This window comes from Carettochelys insculpta, chromosome 6 (assembly GCF_033958435.1).
Source record: "Carettochelys insculpta isolate YL-2023 chromosome 6, ASM3395843v1, whole genome shotgun sequence".
In the NCBI taxonomy this organism is placed as follows: Eukaryota; Metazoa; Chordata; order Testudines; family Carettochelyidae; genus Carettochelys; species Carettochelys insculpta.
Window position 1 is genome coordinate 118,606,565 of NC_134142.1, and position 16,674 is coordinate 118,623,238.

The window sequence follows — 16,674 nt, forward strand, 5'->3', positions numbered from 1 at the left end:
CCCTTGGGAGGAGAGCGTCTCTGCCTTCAGATCCCGCCTTGGCCTCTGAACAAAGAGGAGTCAGTGAGCAGCCCAGGCAGGCTAGGTGCTGAAAAAGGTCCTGGCTGTGGCTCATGTCCTCCCACAGCACACCCTGGGATTACAACCCTTGGCATGAGAGTGGGCAGAAACATCAAGGAGACAGCAGAGTGAACACAGAGAGCACCTGAGGTGTCCCTCCCCTCTGCACCCTGTGGGGACCTGAGGTATCTCCCCTTCCCCTGTGGGGCAGAGGGGGCCCTGAGATGTCTCCTTCTCCTGTGAGGCAGAGGAGAGCCTGAGGCACCTCCTTCCCTGCCTTGGGGCAGAGGTGACCCTGATATGTCTCTCCCTTTATGGGACACAGAGGCCCCTGAGACAACACCTTCGCTTTCTATGGGGCAGAGGGGACCCTGAGGCACCTCCCTCTCCCTCTGTGGGGCAGAGGGGACTGCTGGGTACTGAGCTGTGACTAGAGAAGGATAAATCCCAGCAGGGTTGGTTCTGCAGCAGGAGGTGCAGCTGGTGGGCTGGGGTGGGCCTGGGAGCACAGATTCAGTTGGCTCCCCAGTGGCTGTTAATGTGGAGAGCAGCTGGGATCCCTGGCCCCATGGGCCTTGACCATCCTGTGGAGAGCACGGCAGAAGGAAGCACCAGGGGAACCAGCTGCTGCAGGATCTGGGTCTTTTACAGCAGACCCCGGTTGGTGATGACCTGCCCACAGCAGCCCACGTAGGCATGATGCACCATGACGGCCTAACACCCTCACCAAGCCCTGCCACCATGGCAACAAGCCTGGCATGAGGGAACCGATGCCCTGGCTTTGCCCGCCCTGGGGAGACAGAGCTCTGAGCATTCACAACCCAGGGGACTGTTTTCTCGGCTCCCCGGAAGGTGCTGCCTGGGGAGGGAAGGGAGACACAGCATCTGGATCTGGCTTCGGCAGGCTCTGGTCTCCCTCAGGTCTGTCGAGCGGGGAGCAGCCCTGGAGTGTTTAGACTGCGGTGTGCTGGAGGCAGGGAGAACTGTTTGTGGGTCATGGGTGGGGGCACACGAGGCAGTGGGGCAACCTGGGACAGGGGTCTGATTGGTGTGGGGGTGCTGTGTGTGTCAGGGAGGTGTCTGAGCCAGGGACGAGGCAAGAGGGCGTGGGGGATCAGGCAGCTGCGTGCCTCTGGGGAGATGTGTGTGCACACGGTGAGGGGGGAGGGAGTCTGGGGGGTGCACTGATAGGTTGCTTTGTTTGGGGGTACAGGGGTGTGTGTGGGGACGGAGTCAGAAGAAGTATTTTGGGATGCAAAGGTGTGGGTAGTCTCTCAGTGAGGGAGTAATCGAGGGTACAGGAGTTGTGGGGAGGTGGGATGGGACAGTCCGGGGGCACAGGAGTGTAGGCAATGGTCTGGTGAGCATTGGGGTGCAAAGGCGGGGGACATTTGAAGGTATAGCGGCGTGGGGATGTTCAGAATGTGGGGGGTGAGTGTGGGTGTCTGGGGAAGTGGAGGTGGGGTAAAGGAGGTGTGGCAGTGTATGGGGCAGGACATATGGCTGGGGTTAAGGCTGTGTGACAAGGTATACGGGGCACAAGGTATGGGGATGTACAGGTGCGGGACTGTCATGACTGGGTGGGGGTAGGGTGTGCGTGGTGCTGCGTGGGAACCTGCGGATGTTGGTGGACCATCATGGCTGTGTGGAGGCAGGGTGAAGGGTGCAGTGTGAGGGAACGTGCGGGTGCCGGTGGATTGTCATGGGTTTGTGGGGACAGAGAGTTGCAGAGGTGTGTGGGATGTGGGGATGTTGCAGGGGTGAGGAGGCTGGGTGGGCGTGGGGTGTGTGGAGCGCAGTGTGTGGGGCTGGGTGGGAGTTGAGGTGCACAGACACTGGGTGGGGGTGGGGTGTGTGGAGCGCAGTGTGTGGGGCTGGGTGGGAGTTGAGGTGCACAGACACTGGGTGGGGGTGGGGTGTGTGGAGCGCAGTGTGGGGCTGGGTGGGAGCTGAGGTGCACAGACAGTGGGTGGGGGGAGGGGGGTGGGTCGCAGTGTGGGGCTGGGTGGGGGTTGAGGTGCACAGACACTGGGTGGGGGTGGGGAGTGTGGAGCGCAGTGTGGGGCTGGGTGGGAGTTGAGGTGCACAGACAGTGGGTGGGGGTGGGGTGTGTGGAGCACAGTGTGGGGCTGGGTGGGAGCTGAGGTGCACAGACAGTGGGTGGGGGGAGGGGGGTGGGTCGCAGTGTGGGGCTGGGTGGGGGTTGGGAGTGTGGAGCGCAGTGTGGGGCTGGGTGGGAGTTGAGGTGCACAGACAGTGGGTGGGGGTGGGGTGTGTGGAGCACAGTGTGGGGCTGGGTGGGAGCTGAGGTGCACAGACAGTGGGTGGGGGGAGGGGGGTGGGTCGCAGTGTGGGGCTGGGTGGGAGTTGAGGTGCACAGACAGTGGGTGGGGGTGGGGTGTGTGGAGCGCAGTGTGGGGCTGGGTGGGAGCTGAGGTGCACAGACAGTGGGTGGGGTGTGTGGAGCGCAGTGTGTGGGGCTGGGTGGGAGCTGAGGTGCACAGACAGTGGGTGGGGTATGTGGGGCTGTGTGGGGGTTGAGGTGCACAGACAGTGGGTGGGGGGAGGGGGGTGGGTCGCAGTGTGGGGCTGGGTGGGAGCTGAGGTGCACAGACAGTGGGTGGGGTATGTGGGGCTGTGTGGGGGTTGAGGTGCACAGACAGTGGGTGGGGGGAGGGGGGTGGGTCGCAGTGTGGGGCTGGGTGGGAGCTGAGGTGCACAGACAGTGGGTGGGGTATGTGGGGCTGTGTGGGGGTTGAGGTGCACAGACAGTGGGTGGGGGGAGGGGGGTGGGTCGCAGTGTGGGGCTGGGTGGGAGCTGAGGTGCACAGACAGTGTGTGGGGTGTGTGGAGCGCAGTGGGTGGGGGTTGAGGTGCACAGACAGTGGGTGGGGGGTGGGGCGCGCAGTGTGTGGGGCTGGGTGGGAGTTGCAGGGGTGCAGAAGCAGTATGGGGGTGCCACTGGGTGTGGGGACGTGTGGCTATTTGAGAACTGGGAATTCACAGCTCCAGGGAAGCGGCATGGAGCAGACACTATAGGCCAGGACAGCACCTGAGGCTTTCATCCCTTCCCGCACCGTCCTGTGGCACCTACTTGATGGTTTTCTTTTCGCTGCGCCCTCGGCTGGAGTCCGGGGTCCCCACTGTCTCCAGGGAATTTTTATACCGTTTGCCCTGTGGGAAAAGAAGCGAGCTACATCAGGAGCGTGGGGGCAGGCTCTGCTTGACAGCAGAAGACACCCGGGGCTGGCTGCTGGCATCACTGCCCCCGCACTGCCTGTCCCTGCTCAGGGGCACACACGCAGCCCTGGGGGGGTGTCAGAAACTGGCCCTTTCTATGGAGCTTGTTCATGGTGGGGCCTGTGGCAGCAGAGTTAGGCCAGTGTGGCATGTCTGGTAAATCCCTGTCTGCATGCCCCAGCCAGGGCTGACCGGCGTATGGAAGGAGCGGCGTGGCACACGAACAGCTCAGGTGGAGAAGACCCTGCCTCACAGGCGCAATCAGGGGCCAAAGCCCAAGAGACTACCAGGATAATGCCAAGCAAAACTTATCCCTCCCTTAGCCCCTGTGTTTTGGGCTCTCATTCTCAGGACTGAGGAGCACCTGCCCCTTGAACAGGCACCCTGCTGATGATGTCGCAGGCTGGGGCCCAGATCTCTGCCGGAGGCTTCTCAATTCTGCTGTCACTAGTAGCGTGAGGAGCAATGAGCTTTCAGTCCGGAGTTTTGGGCCCAAGCTCACTCCAACACTCACCAAACCTCTGGGATTTGTTAAATGTTTTTGAGGCCCATGTCCACGGTGATCCCCGGGTGCCAGAACAATCCAGCTCCGAGTTTTCATTCACTGCAGAGCAGTTTTCTCCCTAGACATCCGGCGCAGAGTGGGATTACAACATGAACACAGCAGACCCTCGCTTTGCATGGTCTTGACTAATGCGTTTTTATATTAACGTGAGTCAAAGCTGAGAGGACCCTACTTTCTTGTACCCGCCTCGCCGCTTACCCCCTGCACTGCCAGCTGGCTCAGGGGCTCCTTAGGAGGCAGCTCTTGCCTTGCAGCTGCCCAGCACTGCAACGCCCGGGAGCAGAGGGGCCAGGAATGGCTGCAGCTGACTGGTGCCAAGCCGCACAGCGGCTGGAGCAGCCGCTGTCCAAGCAAACCCGGGGCCAAGCTGTGCCATGGCAGGGGGAGAGCAGGGGTGCCACGGCCCCTCTGCATGGCCGGTGGCTGGAGCAGGAGGCGCCCGAACCTGGCCCTAGTGTGGCATCCACCCGCAGGGAGAGCTGAAGCCGCTGGCTGGAGCCACTGCTCCAGCTGCCCGCTTCCCCCAGCTTGGGGAATTCCAAGGATATCTCCCCAACCCCAAATTTATGCAAAATTTGATTTACGCAGAAGTTGCCCAAGATGCATCCTCCCTGTAAATTGAGGGTTTACTGCACTTTCTTGGCTCCCATGATGGTAGCCAAGTGACTTTCCCAAGGTCCCACAAGGAATGGGGGCAGAGCTAAGAACTGACCCTAGGGCCCAAACAGCCTAGCCAAGTGCCCCAAACACAAGGCAACCCTGTCCCCACAGCTCTTACTCTAAAGCGTTCATCTAATCAGGGAAAAGAAACAAGAGCACGGGCCTTAAATGCCCAAACTCCCCCGCAAATAATGTCTATTTAACACCGATGTCTTGAACCAGCAGGCTGCTCCTGAGACCAGCCACAGTTTTCCCAGCTGCCAGCTCCACCAGCCCCATATCTGCAGGCAAGGGGAACGTGCAGCTAAAGATGGATGTAGAATCTGTGGGGGAGTTTGCTGGATGACGCCAAAATTAACTCTCATCTCCCAGATTGTCAGGTACGTCCTGAATGAGTTTTTGCTCTTTTGTGGCTTCTGGCTCGTCATTCACTGACACCGTCCACCTGATTTTGTTTGTAAAAAATCCTAAAACTGGTCAAACTCTCAGCCTCAATGGTGTGTTTCCCTAGACATGTGAAACAGGCAGAGAGCACCATGGGAAAGGCACGTCCCAGAATGCTTGTTGCTTGGCCACCACAATGGAGCTCCTCTAAGGAGTTGGTCTGGTAAGATGCACCTCTCCCCCTGCATGCACTCCCACGGCTGCCTCTGCTTAAAGAAGGCAAGCCAAAGTCAGCCTCCGAGCACTGTCTTCCTCCCTGCTGCCCCATTGCAGCTGCAGCAGTGGGGGAACAGGTAATTTTAGGATTAATTGAACTTTAATTAATTAAGTTCACAGGCACCAAAAAAAAAATTGCCCATGTCACAAGATAATGAAGTGTGCATTTGTTCCTAATTGGGGCTTGATAACAAGGCCACTCGGTAGTGATTTCAGATGGCAGGTTCAACGTGCTGTGCAATTCCAGGGCAGATGAGAGCACAATTAATGCTGATTAGCGAACAGTTAGTGGAGGACGCTGTCACACACAGGTGCAGAGAAAAGGGCCCCTCCCCTCACACCTCCGGGGAGAACCCACCGAAGCAAACTGAGATGCAGCTGGGACATTTTTAAGCCTCCCCTGCAGGAAAGGTGCCAAGGTGAAGAGAGAGCAGCAGATATATGGGAGGGCTCTGGATGGAGGGGGGGAGTGGGAAGGATGGGAGAAAACTAGACAGCCATAGGGCTGGGGGATGAGGGGAGGAAAGGAGCTGAGGCTGGGAACACAGATAGAGCAAAATAACATGTTAGAGGTAGGAGAGAATTTGGATGGAGGTCAAGGCGGGGAATAAGTAGCAGAAGAGAATTAGGATTGGGATCAGGGCAGGGTGGTGGCATGGCCCAGCAGCTGATGTACGCATGAGGCCATCAGGGTTAGAACTGAGGGAGGGGCGACAGAGTGGGGTAAGGCCAGTATGCTTGTGGGCTTGGTAGATTGTGGCCCTTCACTTCACAGTCTCAGTACAGCTGCTCACAAACACCGCTCACTGACATGGTAGCTGGGATGAGTTGGGGATAATTTGCCCACACGTTAAGGAAAAAGACTGTGGAGGATCACAATTAATCTGTTAATCACCACGAGAAATGCTCCCCGCGGGGGAAAGAGGCTCATTTCTGGAGATAAAGCTGCGCAGCGACTCCATAAATTGGTTGTGGTTTGGTTTTCACATCCTTCCTACACTGCCCTTGTTCTCCCTCTGTGCCCCACAGAAACACCCCCATTCTGCTCCCACTTTCTCCTGAGTGGTCTTCTGGCAGAGGAGGGATTTCTGGAGGTTGCTGAGACACACACAAGGGTTGCAAAGGGAGACGTTTTTCTCCTAACTAGCTCTGGGGAAGGCAGCGCTCTAGAAATCGCTTGGCCTAGAAACTCCCAGGGCCCTCCACAAGCGCACACACATCCTTGAATGCTCCCGAGAAGGCCAGGTAGTTAACTCGGGAGTCAGTCTCCGCCAGTGTTGGAACTTTGGAGAACCCAGCTGAGCTGGTAACTTCTGCCAGCGTGTGGCTGTATTCAGGATCTCCAGTGCTCTGTGGATGCTGGCAGAGTATAAGGTGCAGCAGGTGAGTGTCTATCTTTGCTAGCAGCATATCTTGGAGACTTTGTCACCTTCATGAGCCAACCAGAGTGGGTTTAATCTGTTCCCAAGGCTGCCACATGCCCTCAGCCCAGCTACTGTAGCTCAAAAAGGCGGCCAGCAATCCAGGTGCAGCCCATGGGAGCTCTGAGCGCCACTGTCCAAAAGGTCCAGGTCAGAGGAGGTTAAAGACATGGCTGGAGTGGCCCAAAGCACAGGGAAACAGTCCTGAGACTCTCTCATGTTCCATGGGCCCAAGTAAGCCTTGTTGTTATATCACGTGGGGCCTAGAAGGGCACAGACTCTGCCAGAGCAGGTTGCAGCATCCGCAGCATCCATTAGCAGAACTGTTCAGGTGCGAAGGGGGTAGGGGAGGCCTGGCAGCCTGGCCTCCAGTGAGCTCCATTGGTCAAAATGTGCCTCCCCAAGGAGGCTGCTATCTCAGCCATCAGAGCAGTTCGTTCCAGGCCATGCTGAATAGCATGTACTGTGCCAGCCTGACACCACAGCTGGGGCTGGAGCAGAGTACAAGATGAGGTCCTGGTCTGTGCCCCTGGGATGGTGCAATCAGGAACAGAGATTCCCTCATGGCTCCTTGCTCTCCCATGAGCCATCCAGGGACCAAATGACCAGCCCAACAGGATTAAACCAGGACAGTACATCCCTGAGAGCTGGGGTGAAGCATGCATTGTGGGCAATTGATTTGGGGTGGGTGGTACGGGGATAACTGGCTGCCTTGGCTATGAAGGGATGAGGCTTTGGGGGAGGTCAAAGAAAAATGCGACTCAGTGTGCAGTGCGAAAAATGCGACTCAGCCCTTCAGTCGTTGCAGTCCATGGGCCAGGTGTTGAAAATGTGCGGGAGATGAGGCCATGTCACTCCTCACCTTCCTCCTGCACTTCTGGGCCTTTCCTGCCTGGCCTGACTCACCTACCTCTCCCAGGCCAGCCACAACAGGGTGCCGCGGATGGCGCGGGAGGAGCAGGCTGGTGCCACGCCTGTCGCACCATGCAGGCTGGTAGCAGGCAGCTCCCTGGCACTGTGGTGACCCAGACAGCCACATGCTGAGGGAAGCTGGGGGAGCAGCTCACGCCTCCAATGCTTCAGCACCCACCGGGGCTCTGGGCCATTGTGTTGTGGAAGTACATTGCCCAGAGGGTCGACTTGGCCAAAAAACTGACTGCTCCATCTGCCAAGGTCTGAGGCCACTGGGTGTCACTCTGGCAGGCCCTGGAGAGGGGTGAGCACCTCTGAGGGTGGGAGCCTAGGTCCCCAGGAAAAAAGGCTCAGCTTCCCTCATGCCTCCCCTCGGGGCAGCCTCGTGCAGCACCCTCCTTACCAGAGTGCACGCTCACATGCGGGACTGGCCAGTGGGGGTGGGGGGCACTCACCCCTCAGGCTCGCCAACAGGGTATGCTCTATGGTGACCTCCAGCTTCTCTGTCCAGGACTGGGCTGCTAGGGGAATCTGGGGGCAAGCTGCTGGACAGGGGCAGACCCCACAGCCCTCTCTAGCTTTCGTCCCTGTGCAATCTTAGCGCAGCCCACTGCCAGACACATTACACCAACCCCTGGGCTCAGCCTCCACAAGCCCAACAGGAGGCATCAGCAGCCTAAGGCAGCAGGAAGAGAGACAGACGGGTCTTTGCCCAGAGGGCTCTAGACCTGCTCTGTGACTGCCCACTCCCAACACTGCTCCCTGGCATCTGCCTTGGAGCTCGCCAGAACCATAGGGCAAGATGGCAACCTGATTTCCCACACTCGGCCACCAGGGCAGGAAAAGGGCTCCCCACCCCCAGGCCACCCTCCTCCCTTTCCTCCCACCCCTCTCCTTGGCTCCTGCCTCCCCGCCCCGTCCTTTCCACACCCAGTGCCTCTTCCAGGAGCGGGGAAATGACACCTGTGTCCTGCCCTTGGGCAGGGTGGGTGTGGGGCTGTGAGCTCACCTCTGGGGCATGGAGGGTGCTGAATCTGAAGGACCACTGTGCACTAGCTACCCTGCCCTTGGCAGTGTCAGCCTGGTACACGCTGCCTGACTCAGCAGACCCTGCCACCGGGCCAGCATGACTCACAGCTGGCCGAATCAGCCACAGAAAGCACAGGGAGACCCAGCACAAGTCACAGGAGGAAGAACACAGTAACCCTGGAGCCCTGTCCTGGGCACGTCAGGTCCTGCCTCACCCAGCAGGGGGCACTGCAGGGAGTGGGGGTTGCTGGCTGCAGAAGGTGCACCCAGCTACCACCTTGCCAGCTGCTCCCAGCTGAGGGCACTGCAGGAAACACAACAGGAGCGATACCAATGGCCACCTGGGGAGCATTTGTGCAAGGGCCATTGGGTAATGCTGCCGGCTCCTCATCCTCCATCTTCGGTGGCATTACCTGAAGCCAGAAGCACAGGCCTTGCTGCTGCATGGTGGGGAGGCTGGTGTTGCCATAGGGCCCTTGTGTAACCCACACACCTGGGTGTGTTTCACTATCTCACGTCATGACACTGAGACCACTTACACAGAGAACAAAGGAGTCTCCTCTCCATCCTCAGCTGAGAGCCAGCTGGGTTTTAGCTCAGACTATAGCAGCTCCCACACTAAGCTCCAGAGGTCCCAGGTTTGAATCGACCTGTGGGCAAGGTGGGGGGGGGGTGTGACCCTGAGACCTTCTCAGGGTGAGAACTGGGGCTGTGCTGTGGAACAGCAGGGCGATCCCCTGGCCTGGATGCTATGGGTAGAGTAGCCAGCCAGCCAACTGGCCAGGAAGCCTCACAGTGCCTCTGTTCCAGCCTCCCTGACGAGCCAGCATGGCAGAAGGGGGTGGCCGGCGGTGTTTCAGCTGCATGCAGGGAGGCGAGAAGGTTTCAGCTTCTTGCTTTTGCTGCTAAGCACAGGCCGCCGGAAGAGCAGCCGGGTTCGTTAGCATTCCATGCTGCCTTGCACACAGACGGACTGTGGCTGCTGCAACCTTCCCTCCTCAGCAGCTGCTGCTCCTGCTCCTGCTCCTGCTCCCCGTGGGAGGCTCCCAGCACGCGGTCGCTTCATGCTCGTTAGCCTGGGAGAAGCTGGTGGACCTGCCAGGGCTCTTTCTCTTTAGCCACACAGGACTCTGAGTAGGCCAGGTGTGGGAGGGGAGCAAGGGGTTAGGTTCTGCTAATGCTACAATGCAGAGATGCTTCTCAGCTGGCCCACCTCCTCCTGCCTCTCCATTGGATTGTTTGCTGCCAACCGGGCAGTGCGCTCTGCGTCTGGCTGGGAGAGGGCGGGCGGATAGGCAGGAGGCCGGCAGAGGGGGGTAACTGACTCAGGAGAGACAGGAAGATACGGGGATGGCTGGGGAGTGCACAGAGACGCTCCTCAACAGGGCAGGTGTCTTAGGCCTACCCGGGGGCCTGCTAGGAGCTGTGGCTCTGTGACCTCGGGAAAGGATTTCTCCTCTGTCCTCAGTGTCCAGCCCAGCCACTCTGGCCTGGCACTGGCTGGACACAGACCTGGCCCTGCCGTGCTTTATTGGGCAGAACTCTCCCACTTTCTAAGGCACCGAGCTGGGTATTGGGACCTGGCCACGTGTCAGGCAGGCAAGGTGTCGGGAGGGGGAACAGCAGCTGCGCCTTCAGCACAAGGAAGCCCCACTCCCCGACATCAGCTGTCACCACTCCTCCCTGGCCCTAGTGAGCCAGCCACCGAGCTGCCTTCCTCTGCTCACTTGCTACATCTCTGGCAGCCTGGAGAGCTGCCCCAAGCAGCGGCCCAGGAAGTCCTGCCCCTCCCAGCAAGTCCTCGTTTCTCTTGCGTGGCTGGCTGAAGTGTTCTTGAACCTGGCCCCAGGCCCAGCTATGGCTGTACGGGGAGCTCTTCAATTCATCTCACTTCCTCCCAGGCTGCCTGGTTTATTAATTTGGCTCCCGGCCTCAGGGCTTTACTTATTAATGTGGCAGGATCGCCGCTTAACTCCCTTGTTTGTGAATGTAAACATCCTCAGCCCCCTCGACATTCCATACGCCCGCTCGCCCCAGCCATAAATCACGGCACACCAAAAAGCCTGGATCCGGATGTGGGAGGGGTGTCTCGCTGCCTGGGAGGGAGCCAGCAGCCTAGGAGACACATGCCAGGGTGGAGCTCCATGGGTACCTGCTGGAGGGCTGGGGAAGGGGAGCTGCCCATGTGTGTAAAGGTGCAGGCGCCAGGCAGACGATCCTGGGAACGTTCCCCTGGAGAGGCAGATGGTGTCTCCTAAAGCCCATTCTAAGGAGGTGCTATTTAATTGGCACGGGCGCCCTGCGTCTCTCTCTCCCGGCCTGCTGAAGCGCGGTTATTTCTAGTGCGGTGTTTGCTGTTTGGAGCGTGAAAAAAATATATCAAAGAGCACCGCCTTCTAAGCACTGACCCACTTTGCAATCCCAGCTGGACCCCTGAGACGCTTCAGTGAAGCAGGGAAACGGAACATGCTACTGAATCCTGGACAGGACAGTGCCTGGGAGAACTGGGTCCTACGGAGGCTGCAAGGCATGCTGGGAAATTTGGCCGGGCAGGGGCGAGGTGGCAGTGTGGCTAGGCAGGGACGGTGGCAGCAGGGCAGTGTCCGTTCACTAGTGCCATAGGGGATTGAGCCGTGCAGGCTGCTTCTCCCCGTGCTGCTCAACACTGAGCGAGAGCAGAGCAGGAGAGGGGCCAGCTCATTACCATGCATCACCAAGAGAGAGATTTATTTTGAAAACTTCCCTCCATGAGGCATGCAACGTTTTCACCCAAACATTTAATTATCGCATCTTCGAAGAAGCAAAATAAAAGCTGCAGCCGCCACCACGGAGCCTCACTCAGCAAACACCTCTCATGGTGACACTGTGGGATGGGACTCCAGGGACCAGGTCACCCACACACCAAGAGGTGGCACCTCGACTGATCCCTCCTGGGAGCCCCAACTGACTGCCCATCCCCCTGTTCCTGACACCCCAACTAGCCTCCTTCTGCGAACCACAAACTACCTCTCTTCTGCCTCTCACTGCGAACCCCATTGCATCTCCATCTATAGCTCATTGTGCACCCCAATTAAACTCTTCTGTCCCATTCCCCAGTTCCTCTCATGCCTCAAGCTGAGCTCTCAGTATCCCCCCACTCCCCTATTCAAATCACGTGCCATTTTGTTTACAGAGAAGAGGGAACGTCTTATCTCCCATGCTCAGACCCCAATTTGTCCCTGATCCCCGACACTCCATGTGTGCCATTACATTTATTGGGCTGTGGTTAATTTCCATAACGAGCAACTTTCTTTCTGCTGGAAAAAGTGAGGAGGGCTGCTGTTAGGGAAGTTACATTTTGTCACTGTGCTCTTTAATTAACAATCTAAATGAATTAATATGTAAAGGATCTTGCTGAGCCACCAAATTAATGAAACACCAGCTACCCCAATCAGGGGTGAAGGGAAGAGCTACTACTTTTCAGAAGGCAAGTGCTGTCTTAGAGATGGGAACTGTAAGGCGGCAAATCAGGCCTTCATCGTTTCGAGAGGCATAAAGAGGAGCATCAGCCTACGTCCAAATGAAACCTCTTATTTCCACAGATTGTTTTGTTAAAACAGAATTAAATTAGAATAAAACACCCTTTAAAATATCATTAGGAGAAAGTTAGAAGGTTTTTTTTTAAACAGCGGGGTTAACTTTCTGACAATCACCTTTACTCTGCCCCAGGACCCTCGGCCATCCTCCACCACAGCACAGTGTCTCTCAGTGTCTGAAGATAGTCCCAAAGGTATAACTTACCCAAACAGCACCTCCCAGCCTCACTTCCTGCTTTGTAATGGGGAAGAGAGCTCTGCGCGGTCTTGGGTGAGTGCGAGGGCGGACTGAGAGCAGAGTCTTAGACTCTTCAGATCCAGATCCTGAACCAGTGAGAGCCCTGACTCCATCAGCAGGCAGCTGTGTCAGACTTTGCAGGAGTAAGGAAGTGGCTGGATGGGATCACCCTCCTCCTTGGGTACGTGTGTGAGGCAATGTGGAAGGGAAGGCCTGGGCTGCCTGAGGTGTGAGGAGGATGCAAAGCCAGGAGTCCCTGTCTCCTCCATGGAGAGTGGGACAGAAGTGCAAGCCCAGATCAGATGGGTGGGGCACCTGGGGCTGGGAGCAATTCTATTAGGGGCTGCCCCACATTCTGCAGGGAGCAGTGACCCTTCTGGCTGTGCTGTGGTTCAGAGGTGAAGGAAGCTGCAGCAACTGAGGTTGGCAGGGAGCCACACTGCCCTTTGATCAACCCAGGTGGAAGGTGGGGCGGGGTGTCCCCGAGGGGGACAGTCACACCCTTGGCACACAAGAGGGGCTGCGCTGGGCTGGGTTCCTCCCATTATGGGTGAGGAATCACCAGGACTGTGAAGTCTCACTCTGGGGCGTTGCACTGCTCAGTCAAAAGTGCCCTCAGACACCCTCTCCGTTTTCAACCTGTGGCTCTGCCAGATCCTGCTCTGCTCTGGCTGAGCCCCGACCCTGGATGTCTGCTCCTATCCCTGCTGGCCTGGTGCCTTTGCTCTGGGCATGCCTGGGCTGGTCTCCCTGCCCTGCCTCTCACGCTGCTTTCCCTGAACACCGGCCACCTGTGCTATCCCCTAAGCGGGGGCTTAAGTCCGCAGTGTTACTGTGACAAGTGTGCTGTGTTCCATCCCTGCTTGGGGTGGCTTTGCCCCGCCCCCAGCTCCTAACCCAGACTGCCCTCAGGCAGCAGGACCCCGCCACCAAGTTAGAGCACTCACCAGTTTGCGCTGGCACCACTGGCAGATCCCACACAGGACGATGGTGACGCTAAGGCTGACGGTGATGATGGCTGAGACCAGGATGACATCACGGGAGGGCACCCCTGGGGAGAGGAAACCACAAGTTCAGGCCCCTTGGCGAGTGGGAGAGCAGGCAGAACAGGGCGAGCAAGGGAGGGACAACCCACTAGGGCTGTCCCAGGCACAGGTGCAGGGAACAGCAGGGCAGGCCACAGAGGATGGCCGTGGCCACAGGGTTGATCAGACTGGACAGGTCACCTGCCATGCACAGGAGCACATGGACCTGCCTCATCTTGCAGCATTCAAACTCCGACACCAGAGCTCATGTCCCACTGCGGCGCCCACTCCACTCTGCCCCCCTGGGGGCCATGTGCTGGGCTTCAAAGCATAAGGTGTCACACCAAACACCTACCCAGCCATGCATCCAGAGGCAGGCACTGCAGGAGACAACTGACAGCAAGATCCCCTTGCCCAGACGGAGGGAGTGGCATGGGACAGCCAGCACTGAGACCCTCCCATCCTACTGGAGGGAATGGCATGGAACAGGTGGCAGCGAGATCTCCCGACCTCACCCAATTGAAGGGAGTGGTGTGGAACAGCCGACAGCGAGATCCCCCTGCCCTCACCCAGTCAGAGGGAGCGGCATGGAACAGCCAACCGCGAGATCCCCCTGCCCTCACCCAGTCAGAGGGAGTGGCATGGAACAGCCGGCAGTGAGATCCCCGACCTCACCCAATTGAAGGGAGTGGCATGGAACAGCCGACAGCGAGATCCCCCTGCTCTCACCCAGTCAGAGGGAGTGGCATGGAACAGCCGACAGCGAGATCCCCCTGCTCTCACCCAGTCAGAGGGAGTGGCATGGAACAGCCGGCAGTGAGATCCCCGACCTCACCCAATTGAAGGGAGTGGCATGGAACAGCCGACAGCGAGATCCCCCTGCTCTCACCCAGTCAGAGGGAGTGGCATGGAACAGGTGGCAGTGAGATCCCCGACCTCACCCAATTGAAGGGAGTGGCATGGAACAGCCGACAGTGAGATCCCCCTGCCCTCACCCAGTCATTGGGAGCGGCATGGAACAGCCGACAGCGAGATCCTGCACCCATGTCCAGTCAGAGGGAGTGGCATGGAACAGCCGACAGCGAGATCCTGCACCCATGTCCAGTCAGAGGGAGTGGCATGGAACAGCCGACAGCGAGATCCTGCACCCATATCCAGTCAGAGGGAGTGGCGTGGAACAGCCGACAGCGAGATCCTGCACCCAGGTCCAGTCAGAGGGAGTGGCGTGGAACAGCTGGCAGGGGAGCTGCCCACCCTCGCCCAGGTATGGTGCAACACGGGATGCCCAGCAATGAGACTTGGGCCAGTCTAACCCAAACAGAGTGCATTCTGCAGCTCAGAGCCATGGAACCAAACCTAGGGTATTGCAGTGGCACCTGCACTGCAGTCTAAATCCCAGCGTGATGGGTGCTCCAAGCATGCTCTCTGTGAACAGTCCCTGTCCAGGGTGTTTGCAGTCTCAATTACACACAGCCCAATACAGCACAACCAGTGTCAGGCCAAGACAGGCCCTGCTTCTTCATAGATCTCACACGACACTGCAGCCCAGGGGTCAGCAACCCCTAGCACAGGTACCAAGAGTGCACATGAGCCGATCTTCACCGGCACAGGAGGCGGAGCTCAGCCCTGCCCCTTCTCTCTCGTGCAGTCAAGAGCTTGTTCAATGCCACATCCCCTGTGGATTAACAAAAGGTCACCACCTTAACAGTAGAGTGCTGCACCCTTAATTTAATTAATGAAGCTGTTGTAAGTAGGACTGTTAGTGACTTTAAAAAGTATCCCTGACACTCAGACAATACATAGAGGTCAAAAAGGTCAAATTTCAGCGCTCTGCTTTGGAAAGGTCACTGATCCCTGCTCTGTAGTTTGAGCTAAAAGCCAGCTGGCTCTCAGCTAAGGCCGTAGAGGAGACTCATTCTTTTTCTCTGTAAGGGGTCTAGAAGCCACTACATGGGGCAGTGAACCACACTTGGGTGCGTGGCTTGTTGAAGCACCATCTGGACCAGCCTCATTCACAAATAAATTAAGATGCCGAGCTTTACCATTGAGGTGGTGGCTGGTTGCATTAGCTGGTCTTTTGTTAATCCATAGGCAGCAGGGCTTTGAGCAAGCTCCAGGCTGCCTGGGTGCAGGTGAGCGGGGCTGAACTCCCGTCTCGTGTGCCGATGAAAATCGACTCGTGTACCACTCTTGGAACCCCTGCTGGGGGTTGCTGACCCCTGATCTAGACCACCCCTGACTGGCACTCCACCTCAGAACAGTTGCTAACCCCTGCTGTAGCCAAACATCCTCTCCAGGTATGGGGCACAGAGTAGATCCCATTGCAGTGGAAGAGACCCTCTTCAAACCAGACCCTGTGCATTGCACCCAAGGCAGCACGGGGCAGATACCTGCCATCATTTCATCTGTTTGTTTTCCAATGGGTCAGCCTACTGGGACGTGGTGGCTGACAACGTACAATGGCAGCAGTTCATCTCTGGGCAGCTTGAATTCTGGGTCTCTCTAAAGAAACCAACAAATACATGCAGAGATTCCCAGCCTGACAACGTGAGTGTTGTCAGTAGGTAGCTGAGTGCTGCAGTCAGCCTGCCCTTCCACTATTTCTAAATAGGAAGAGGAGGCTGGCTAGACAGGAGAGACTGGAAAGGATTGAGAATGACTGATGTAGCATGGAAGGGCCTTCAAAAGAGTTGTGACCAAGTGCATCATGGGAGGTAAGGAAATTAAGTCACTGCAGCATGAGAGAAACTTCTGTCCTGGCTTAGAAACTGGGTTAAAGACAGAAAGTAAAGGGCACGCACAATTCTGACACAACTAACGGTGGTGCGCTTCAATGGCCCAGCCGTTTGGTAGGACATCTGGCTGAAAAGGGAAGTGGCAAAATCTGCAGCTACCACAGCCCTGATTTAATGGAGTGAGTACTAGCAAAAGCCATAAGCAAGGGCTCAGTGAATGTAGGAGATGAGTACAAGGCAGCAGGCTATGAAATTCAGCCAAGGTAAGTGCAGGATAATGCATGTTGGAAGGAACATTTTGAACTACTCCTATCCCATGATGAGCTCTAAATTAACCATAACCACTCAGAAAAAAGACAGAGTGCCACCGCAGCCGTTTCAACAGAAACCTCTCAGGGCAGAGTGGCTGGCCAGCAGAATTGCAAACAAGATGTTTAAGCAGGAAAGGGATAAACAAAAACAACAGTAGAAAGTGCAGCTATTCCGACATCATTCTCTAAATCAGCAATGGGTCCTCCCCAGGAATATCGCATGTCCCTCTGGGTGATCTATCA

General features: G+C 57.4%; 1 protein-coding gene across 6 annotated transcripts in view; it reads right to left on the reverse strand.

Annotated features, from left to right (window-relative positions):
• Window positions 1-16,674, reverse strand: part of SYT7 (synaptotagmin 7) — a 155,051-nt gene that overhangs the window by 62,556 nt on the left and 75,821 nt on the right. For all 6 annotated transcript variants that reach the window (XM_074996028.1, XM_074996026.1, XM_074996027.1 and 3 more), the window contains exons 2-3: window positions 13,308-13,411; window positions 3,155-3,234 (exon numbers count right to left, since the gene is read on the reverse strand). In XM_074996028.1, coding sequence (XP_074852129.1) covers window positions 3,155-3,234; window positions 13,308-13,411 — 184 coding nt within the window. The remainder of the gene's footprint in view (window positions 1-3,154; window positions 3,235-13,307; window positions 13,412-16,674) is intronic.